Here is a 10,690-nt window from a genome sequence, read left to right as displayed (position 1 = left end):
TTATGCCACATTCTTTGCCATGTTTTCAGGTACTAGTTGGTCTGACTTTGATTTATTGAAGTACAGAGGTGAACAGCCTCCAGCTTATGAGAAGTGCCTTAAAAAGGCAAGGATGTTACCGCACTGTGACTCAACCATTTCCTTATAGTTCTAGTTTTAAAAAATTAATATTGTAAAATACAAGCAAGGGGCATATGTTCTAGTTCCTAGGGCCTGGGCTTCAGAGCCTCCAGCTGAGCCCACAGCAGTGCCTAGAGGAAGGAGGTATTCCTGGAGGTTAGAAATACGCCGACGCCCCCTCCCAATAAAACACTACCACCCCACCAAAGGGTCGCAGACGGTTCATAAAGCAGAGAAGCTACTTCCACCGCTTTCCGTGGCTGTTTCCGCCTCCAATTTCACTTCCGGGGAGGGCACTTCCGGGCCCTCAGCTTCTAAGGGGCGGGAGTTAAAGAGGAGTCGGAAGTGGCACTAGCACTTCCGGCACGGAAAACTCGCTGCTCCCCGGACCTGGCTTGACAGGCGCGGTCTCTGCAAGTGGCTCTCAGCCCCTTCTCCTTCTTCCTGCCTCACCTTCCAACTCGTTTGCCGCCGCCGTCCCACAGCCGCTGTCTCTGGAGTTGCCCCTTCCCCATGTTCCGGGGCAGGAGTCCGCAAAGCGAAGACCCGCCCGCTCGTTTCCCATCATGTCCGAACTGACTAAAGAGCTGATGGAGCTGGTGTGGGGCACCAAGAGCAGCCCCGGTCTCTCGGACACCATTTTCTGCCGCTGGACGCAAGGTACCCTGGCGGGGCTCTCTCACTTACAGCCGCTGCTTCCTTTGCCCTGCGAGATTCCGCGTGTGACGCCTCTCGCTCCAGCCCCTCGCGCGCCCCGCACTCTGTTCCAGTCGCCGTGCTCAGCGCTGAAGCTGGACTTTCTAGACACGCCCTGCCTTGCCTTGGTGGGGAGAGGTTGAGTAGGAGAAAGGTTACAGCTGCCACTAAATACCCGCAGCGCCTCTTCCATCCTCCGGGCTGCCCTTCGGCTGGGGAGGAGGAGGGGGTGGCCCCTTGCTGGGTTGCAGGGCGTGACACGGAAGGTGCGCCCCGTGCCCCGGTGCCACTTTCTCAAAGGGTGCTGTGGCCTTCCCCATCTTTACCCCCTAACAGAGCTTCTATTGATGGTGGTTGGTCTATTTTTGGTGAGAAGGAGAGACGTCCACGGGAAAGTCCAAGTGGCTAATTCAAAAAGCAGTTTTTTATTTATATTGTCATTCTGTGGTAAGGTGTGGTACTCTGTAAACACTGTTGCTTGCTAAAAAGTTTACTCTTGACCCAAAGTATCCCAGTTTTGGATATGGTTTATTATCTGTCACTGTTAAAAAAGGAATATGGATCATAGTACTTCCTATATCGGTATACTTGTAACCCAGACAGGATTTTTACTTATATAAAGAGTCTTAGTACAAATAATATTGAAATAAAAGAAGCATTTATTGAATTCCTGCACCATGACAGGCTGGGCGCTTTATACTGGTAACTATCCCTAATTCTTAAGTTTCGATAGGCAAACAACTGACACATTCCTAAAGGTGACTTAGGAAAGATGATGATGAGGTTAAAAGCATAACCTTGAATCAGAAGGGTCAATAATTTATGTATGTAAAACAATATTATTATTAAAACATCTATTTAGAGAACACCTGTTCCCTAAATAGACTGGGGGAATTTTGGCATAGTAAATATAAACCCCTATTTCAAAACGTGTATCTTGTAAAAAAAATTCAAGATTTACATAATCGCTCTTTCCCTCCCAGATATGTTTGTTTTAAGAGCTGGTAAAATTACAATTATGATGTATTATAAGTTGGGATATTTAGTCCCTCACTGTTGCTCTGCAGATGAAAACAATTAGTTGTGAAGGTAAATGACTGGGCCAAACTTGCACAAATTGATAGAACTGGGAATGGATTCCAGGTCTCAATTCCTAATACACCTCTGTTTTTATTATCTTCCTTGGAGTTTCCAAACCCTACATGTAATGACCTGGGCTCTTTTTTTCCCACATTGAATTATGTCAGTTACCTAATCTTGGGCACCTTAGAGGGAGATTTTATTTTAACACTTCCCATTTTGACTTACTTATTCTAATAGTAAACAGCTCTAAAATACTGTGAAAGACTAAGAAAAAATTTACTTCCATTGTAATCAGTTAACATTTATAAAACATTTTACAGAATAGAATAAGATAATATTCAGCCCCGTTTATATTTATACTGTAATGCAAATGCAAGGAAGATTCAGGGCAGCAGTTCCAGTAATGGTTAAGAGCACAGGCTTTGGAATAGATTCAGGTTCATGCAATTTAACTTATTTAAGTCTCAGTTTCCTTCTCTGTAAAGTACGGATAATAGACCTTATAGAGTTGTTGTGAGGATTAAAGGCCATGTAAATAATGTAGGCGCTTAGCACACTATCTGACATATAGTGAACACTCAGTATATGGTAGCTCTTTTTATATTATTTTAAAAAATAATTTTATATTTATTTTAAATTATTTTAATTGTAGACTAAGCCAAATTCACTCTTTGGCTTTTTCCCGACAATTACAATTAGTTGTTTATTTGATGGATAATCATTATTCTCAATAGGACTTTATAATGACTTACTAGAATGCTCTGCCACCTTTAATCATGCAGAAATTCTTTAACAGGATTAGTTCCGTCAGTACCATTTCAAAATAAAGGATTTCTTTCTTTCTTTTTTCGTTTATAGAGTGCAGTTAGTTATATTTTGAATATGTAAGTCTTCAAGGCCTTACACTGATTAAGATTTTAAGGCAACCAAACATATATTTTTGAAGTTATCACCTCTGAATCAGAGGGGTCCTGTTATTGGTTTTGGTATGTTAACTGTTGTATTCATTTGTTTGTTCTTTGAGGCCATTGCTAAATATTGCTGTGGCAGTCCTTTGGGATTATGAGAATAGACACAAGACACTGCTTTGCTGCATTACTAATGTGACATCAACTCTGGCTTTATTTCATAGTCTGTGACTGTCTCCAGTTGACAACTGCAGTCTCATTAGTCTTCTGGAAGCAAGAGACAGGTGTAAGATGTTTGGCGTGAATATTTATACAATTATATCTAGAGATATTTCATCTATGAAATTACATTGATTGATCAACTTAAATTCTTTTGATATGGTTGCTAAAACAATAAGCTGCAGGAGTGGCACATAGTTGTTTTTAATTGGCTTGACATTTTTAGATAATTCTCTTCTACAAATCCTGTTCGTTTTAAAAAAAATGTGGGGTGTTTTTCGTTTTCTTTTTTTGGGCAGTTTTAATTTTAAAGGCAATAAGCCATGTAATTTAAGGGCTTAAAGTTGGCAGGGTTTTATTTTAACTTGAAAATTTATTCTCCTCTCTGCTTCCCTCCTGCTCAATTGCCTATAATACTTTTTAAAGAGTAGCATATAATTTTCACTTCCTTAGCTCATTAGCACTATTTATCCTCTCCCTTCCCACAAACTATATCAGTATTCCAAGCTCTTACAGTTGAGAGTCAGTAGGGTGGGAGGGAAGACAAACAGTAAATATAATGTAGCATAAATTACACATGTACAATAAATAGTTTGAAGATGAGGAGATATGGAGTTCTGGGTGGGGTGTCCTGGGCAGGCCTTATTTTAAGATGAGGTTTGAGCAAACACTTGGAGTCACTCTGCTAGTCATGCAGAAGTCGGAAGAAAGAGTGCTCCAGGCAGAACAAATGGTAGTTACAAAACACTTCACACAAACTACGCTTGATCTGTTCCAGCAACAAGAAGGAAGGTAGTGTGGCAGGAGTGGGAATAAAGGAAAAGGAGAATAATAAAAGATGATGTTAGAAATAAAATGGCCCAAATCATGTAAAGCTTTCTAGGCTATTAGAAGGACTTTCGCTCATCTTGTACATGAAACGGGGGTCCTTCGAAGGTTTGGAGCAAAGGAGAGATACCACCTGACAAGCTTTTAAAGGATTGATCTGCCTGCTGTGTTTGAGAATAGACTGTAGTGGATTGGGACGACAAGATCAGAGAAGAGACAATTGCAGCAATCCAGGGGAGAAAAGATGCCATCCTGGACCAGAGTAGTGGTACTGGAGATGGTAAGAAGTGGGCAGACTGACCACAACCCAACAGAACCAAAATAAGAATCAGCTAGACCTGACAGAAGTAGCATTTCTTGTATAAATAAAAACATTTTGACTTATTTGGAATTTATTTTCTTTTCAATATTGATTGCTTAGCTCAGTGTTTGGCAAACTTCTTTAAAGGGTGAATGGCCTTTTTATTGCCTCTCAGCTCATCAATGCTATTGCAGCAAAAGCAGCCATAGTTAGTATGGGTGTGGCTGCATTCCAAAACATGAAAGCAGATGAGGGTTGTAGTTTGCTGACACCGGATGGAGAGTGTAAACTCTTAGAAGCCATTTTTCCTTCTTCCAATTATTTTCCTTCTTCCAGTTATTTTATTGTTTCTCCTAAAGACTAGTCAGAAAGAGAGATACTTATTTTCACTATTTGTAGCAGTGCAGTGGGTGGATTTTTTTTTTTCTTTTTCCCCAGGGGAAGAGGGGCGTGTAGGTGTAGTTGATTGAAATTAGAGTTTTGGGCTTTCAGTGTAGCACAATTTTTGTTACATAATGAGATTTAGCAAATAACTTAGGAAAAATGAGGGATCCATTAAAATATAAATATAAAATATATTAGGAGTTAATACACTTGGGTTAATTTAAGGTTTAAAGGCATGTTTGGGTATTTATTTTAATGTGGTTTACTATTCTATCAAAGTAATAAAATGATAACACCAGCATCGTTAATTTTTCTTCCGAAATGAAGTTAATACTGTGGATCACATCGTTTCAAATATTTTTTTGTTTTTGGAAGGTTTTAACATTCTGTTATGTAGGTTTTTCCTTTCTTCAACATACCTAAATTATGATTTGCATAACAGCCAATATTTTGTAATTCGTAATTGGTAAGCATATATGACAAAATTAATTCCTTGGTACTTTGAATATATAATTTGTTTTATTCAAATACTTCAAAGTGTCTATCATAATATATTTATACTATATTTTACAGCTTTTGAAAATCTTACCTAATCTTTGCAACAACCCTGAAAGATAGCAAAGAACAAATGTAGTTATCCTCGTTTTTTAAGATGAGAGGTCCAGTTGAGATATTTGACTCAGCCAGGATGTCAAACTAAGTCTTTCTATAGCCTTGTTTACGTGGAAGACTAGAATTGTAGAAGCTATAGTTGTCAAAATGGTGTGCATAATGTGTGTGTGTGTATATATATATATATATATATATATAGTAAGTAATATGAAAACAAGAAATTGAAAAATTGCGATGAGGTTCATGGCTCAGGTTTACCCTGGTTCTGAGCTATAAAATGTGAAAATGAGAAAGACTTTTCTGTGATATCTGGTACTGTGTAATGTGATATGAAATTGTATACATATGATTAGGTGTTTTAAGATGGATGGTTTCAGACCTAATCAGGAAAAACAGCCATTTATGGTAAGTTAAGTCCTTCTAAAACTAGGAAATAATTGAGTATGAGAACTCTTGACAAGAAAAGTAATGCTGTGTCCTGAGGAATTCAAACTTAAGTAAAACCTTATTATAAAAAGAGAAGTCTACTTAGCATAGTCCTGTTTTAGGATAGAATACTTAATTTTCATTTAGCTGACTTTATTTCATTTTGGCTCTAATGACCTTTGTCCGTTATCACTTAACACACTGAAACATGTATATTGGAATTAAACAGAAATTGGCATGAAGCATAACTGCTTAGAATTCTCTCCACGGATTTTTAATATTCAGAGTGCAAAAGCAACTCACTATAATGCAGTTCCAAGTAAAAGCCCCACCCATGGATAATTGGGTTACATTATTTAAATTTTTAAGGAAGGCAAGATCCATTACTAATTCAAACTTTAATTTCATACACGAAAAGTTTAGCAGATCTTAATTTCATCTCTGCACTTGGGTACAACACTTGGGGCCCTTTCCTTATTCTCAGTAGGAGAAGAGCTGGCCAAACAGTGAAGATTTCATCTCTTCTTCCTAGGTTGGACCTTAAATTTGGTTGTTTTAACATAACCAGAAACCTTAGTTGTCACTTTCCTTATTAAATTTGTTCCATGCATCTTCTCTATTCCAGTTCTCCATTTGTCCTATTTTTGATCTTCCAGGCTGCTATGTATTGCTGGAGAAAATTGTGTCCAGCACCAATACTTAAATCTTAGCTGAGCCCTCAGTGCTTCTGTTAGTTCTTTCCTTACGTTTTTCGGAATTAACACTTTCCTCAATTCTGTACCTTTCTCATTCCTCTCACTCTCAATATGTAACACCTCTTCACTTTTTCATTTTTCCTCATATGTTTAACTTAAAAGTTTTCTAAAATTTACTTCTTCTGCTAGGCCAGTGGCTCTCAAGTTTTTGGAACTCAGGTCCCCATTACAGTGTTAAAAATTATTGAGGACTTCAATATGAAAAAGTTAAAACTTAGTGAGACTTTGGCATTGTTTTACGTTTTTGCAAATCTCTTTAATGTTTATCATATTGGAAGACAGCTGGATTCCCACATCTGCTTCTCCAGTCTGTGGCAATATATTGTTTTGGTTGAAGTGGATGCAGAAAATCTGGCCTCACATATGTAATTGGAAAAGGTGTAAGAAGTATGGTAGTAGCCTTTTTGGATAATTACACGTAATCTTCTTTAATACCACACCAAAACTTGACACGTCAGAGTATTGTAGAGATTAGTTGCAATACGAAATCTAAAACTGAATCACATAACTTTTCATCCTCTGTTAAATTGAAATCCTTTGGTCTGTCTTGCAGTTCAAGTGGATCTCTTACCTGTGCATTAATTTGTAACAGTATGCATCAGTGACTTGGAAATTATTGGTCTACTGACAATCTTCCAAATGTTAATGTATGTCATGATAACCACACTAGAAGTCATGTTTGTTTCTGTTACCAGTGAGCTCATCAGAACGATCTGTAAGCGCTGAGAAGCTGTCAGACTCACAGTGGTGGACACAAGTTTTCCGAGTTACTGCTTGAAAGCTGGAAATTTTATCACTGGCTATTTTCCTTGAAATGTCAAACTCACTTATTTCTGAGAAAATGTCAGCCAGATACTCAAGTCTGAATAGTTGTAGCTTATTGGTAGTTATACTAGGTAAAAGTAACACTCCATTAAATAAAAAAAAAAGTAGCTAGTTCAGCTTGCAATTAAAAAAAAATTACACATATACTTTTCCTTGAGACAACTTTTGAGCATCATACCCAGTATGTAGCAGAAGTGTTTTATGGGTAGCTTCCATTTTGTTCCACAGAATATATTTTTAAAAAGACACTGTATTCAAGATCAAGATGTAATAAAATTAGTAGTTTTGACTGCAGCAGTAAGTGTGTTCTTAAATTGGCTCTGTAGTTGTGTGAGGGTATGGGGGTGTTTTTTAGGACAGTGACCACTAGGACAGCTTGATGTTCCTGTGTTGATTTGTGCTAAGGAACCGGCAATGTAATCCACCATAGCTTTTGTACCACCACTGTGAATGTCAACACAGCGAAATGAGCAAATCATGTCTTAGTTTTATCATTTAAATAATTGTAACCTCCAGTGGGCCCGCTGAAAGGTCTCTAGGACTTCCAGAGGTATCTGTGGACCACCTTTAAAAGTCTTTCTCAGCTCTTTTTCAGGACTTGGAGACCTTAAACTTCCTGTTTTCCATATAATCGTTCATTCCTTTTTCTAAGTCATGCCCTTCAGCCTACAAAATTAATAATTCTTGATCCAACTACCCTTCAAACTATCATTCTTTTTCCCTTCCGCCAAACTTGAATATAGTTGTCTGTTGGTGTCCGAGGGGTAGTGGGTTCAAGGACCCCCCTGCAGATACCAGAATCCATAGACGCTCTGCAGTATTTGCATATAACCTACACACAACTTCCCCTATGCTTTAAATCATCTCTAGATTACTTACAATACCTAATACAATGTCAATGCTATGTAAATAGTTATTACATTGTATTGTTTAGGGAATGATATGAAAAAGTCTGTACATGTTTAAGACAGACCCAACCATCCTTTTTTTTTTTTTTTAATCACCCTCAAATATTTTCCATTTGTGTTTAGTTGAATCTGTGGTCACCAAACCTATGGATATGGATGGCCAACTGTAGTTTGCTTTTACTATTTCTCTTTCTAATCCGAATTACACTTCAACCTTTAAAATTTGGCTACTCTCCCCAGTGCTGTAAATTTATATTTTTAGTATTCCCAGTGACATGCTTAATCTAGTATTTTAATTTGTATCTTTATTCAGCAGCGTTTGTCATAGTTGACTACCCTTTGCTTTTGATTTTTCCTTCCTAAGAGCTCAGTTAATGTGCTTCTCTCTTATCCTTCTAATTTTTGTCAGTCTTCTTTGCCGACTCAGTCTCTGCTCACTTTTTAATGTTCCCAACTTCATTATTTTTGTTCTACAGGTTCTCATGCACTTTTAACTGACATGTTTAAGGTGATTGAAATTGCTGCCTCTAATCCTGAGTCCTGCCCTGAGCTACACACTTACATCTCCGATTTCTAAACGTTGCCAAATAGTTACCTCACATTTTTGAGACTGAACTTGGTTTTCCTAGAAACAAACACAGGCCATTATCTTCCCTGCCAAAACGTCAACAGGCATTAATTGAGCAATAGCTATACAACATACTGCGGGAAAACAGTGATCAGTAACACAGATATAACACCGGTCAGGCAAGGCAGATGATTAACAGGTAAACAAACAATAACTACAGATTATGATAAGTACTGGTTGTGCTGGGGGATGACGGGAGAGACTACTTACATAGGTTTGTAAGGAAATATCCCTCTGAGGAATTAACACCTAAACTGAGACCTGACAAATAAGGATTTATCTATATGGAGAGTAGAGGAAAGAGCATTTTCATGTAGAGAAAACAGTAAGCATCGAGGCTACAGGTCAAGTCTCTGGGATGTTCTGAGGACCTAAGGTCACAGCAGATAATGACTGTAAGTGTAAACAGAGTCAGCTGGATTGATAGATCATACAGTGTCTTCCAGACCACAAAAAGGAGTTTGAGTTTTATTTTAATTGCAATGAGAAGCCATTGAAATGTTTTAAGCAGGCTGTGTCAAAATCTGATTTCCATTTCTAAAATATTCTTCTGGCAACTATGGTGAATACTTGGGGACTGGACAGGAGGGAGGAAGGAATAGGGAGACGTGGTTGGAAACTCTTGACAGTATTTAAGGTCAAAGATTATAGTGGTTTGAACTATAAAGTGGACTGGAGATGGGATGGAAAGGAACATGTTCAAGATATGTTTTGAAGCCTTGAAGCAGGAAGACCTTATCTTAGGGTGAAACCTAAAAAGTTTGAGTTTTCCAGAGAAATGGTTAGCAGGTGTTTTAAGCAGAAGAAACATCATGTACAAAGGGTAAGAGACAGAGAGAAAACGAAATATCTCAGGACCTGAAAGAAACTCAGTGTGTCCAGAGTCCTGAAAGGAAGAATGGCAAAGGGTGAAGAGGGAGATGCAGGCAGAAGCCAGATTATACAGGACCACGTTAAGGGACTTAGACTCTGTCTGTGTCTGGAGTTTCTAATCTGGCCTGTATTTGGGAATTACGAATTACTGAGAGTAGATGAGATTACTCAGGAAGAATGCATAGAATGAAATGAGCTTAGATCCTAAAGCCAAGACCTGGGGAACATTAGCACTTAAAAGCAGTGATCATGGAGACAGAAGAACTAGAAAAGCAAAACTTGGAATGAAAAGCCAAGGGACAAAGGTTTCTCAGATTTGTGGTCAGCATTTCAGATTGATTCTTTGGGAGATTAAATAAGATAAGACTTGGTAACTAGCCTGTACTGGTCACTGATGAACTTGGGTGAGAATGAGTTTGGTTCACTCATGGGTTGAAAACCAGATTAGTGAGGGTTAAGTAAATAGTTAGGTAAGAAAATTGAAACAGGGTATATATAGATGACTAGCTGGGCTTTGGGAGGACAAGAATGATGGAGTGCTGGTTGGAGTTTTTGGTGGAATCTTAAGGTTTTGTTTTAATATGTGAGATAAATGTTTATATGCTTTCTGGAAGAGATTGAAGATAGAGGAGGTGGGATGGAATGGCACCCTCTCCTTTGCTCTCATCTGGTGTCTCAAGCTAGAAACTTCATAAACAGCTCTAATTTCTTTTGTACCAAGCCATTGCCCCACTTAAACATACTAAATAAATCTTATTTTTACCTCAGAAATATTATTTGAATATACTTTCTCTTCTCCACACTAATGTTGCTTTCATTAGGTCAGCAGCATCTCTATAGGGATGTTGAAACAACTTCTTCCTGGTTCTGTTCCTTTAAAAAAGGAAAAAGGAAAAAAAAAAAAAGGCCAGTAAGATGATATTACTGTTTTACTGAAAGATCTCTGCTGGTTAAGTCCTGGCTCTTTGGCCCTTTGCAATATTAACCACTTGTCATCTTTCCTGCTGCTCATTTGCTGACACCTCCATCCTACCCCCATGCTACTCTTTAGCTATGTTAAATTTTCTCTGATTTATAAACATTCTCTCCTCTTGGAAAACCTTATTTCTTTAATTAAGGTATTT

The 10,690-nt window shown here is 38.1% G+C and overlaps 1 protein-coding gene across 7 annotated transcripts in view; it reads left to right on the top strand.

The window, feature by feature from the left end:
• Positions 1 to 456: 456 nt before the first annotated feature.
• MINDY3 (MINDY lysine 48 deubiquitinase 3) overlaps positions 457 to 10,690 on the top strand; it is an 80,786-nt gene continuing 70,552 nt past the window's right edge. For 4 of the 7 annotated variants that reach the window (XR_004060018.1, XR_004060019.1, XM_030940629.1 and 1 more), the window contains exon 1: positions 457 to 780. Coding sequence is in view for 2 of the 7 variants with exons in the window: in XM_030940629.1 (XP_030796489.1) it covers positions 687 to 780 (94 nt within the window). In the remaining 5 variants the exon portion in view is untranslated. The remainder of the gene's footprint in view (positions 781 to 10,690) is intronic. The other 3 variants (XM_030940634.1, XM_030940633.1, XM_030940632.1) reach the window with 1 other exon arrangement.

Source organism: Rhinopithecus roxellana, chromosome 11 (genome assembly GCF_007565055.1).
Source record: "Rhinopithecus roxellana isolate Shanxi Qingling chromosome 11, ASM756505v1, whole genome shotgun sequence".
Taxonomy (NCBI): Eukaryota; Metazoa; Chordata; class Mammalia; order Primates; family Cercopithecidae; genus Rhinopithecus; species Rhinopithecus roxellana.
Note: the sequence above shows the minus strand (reverse complement) of the source record. Positions and strands in the feature narration are given on the sequence as shown.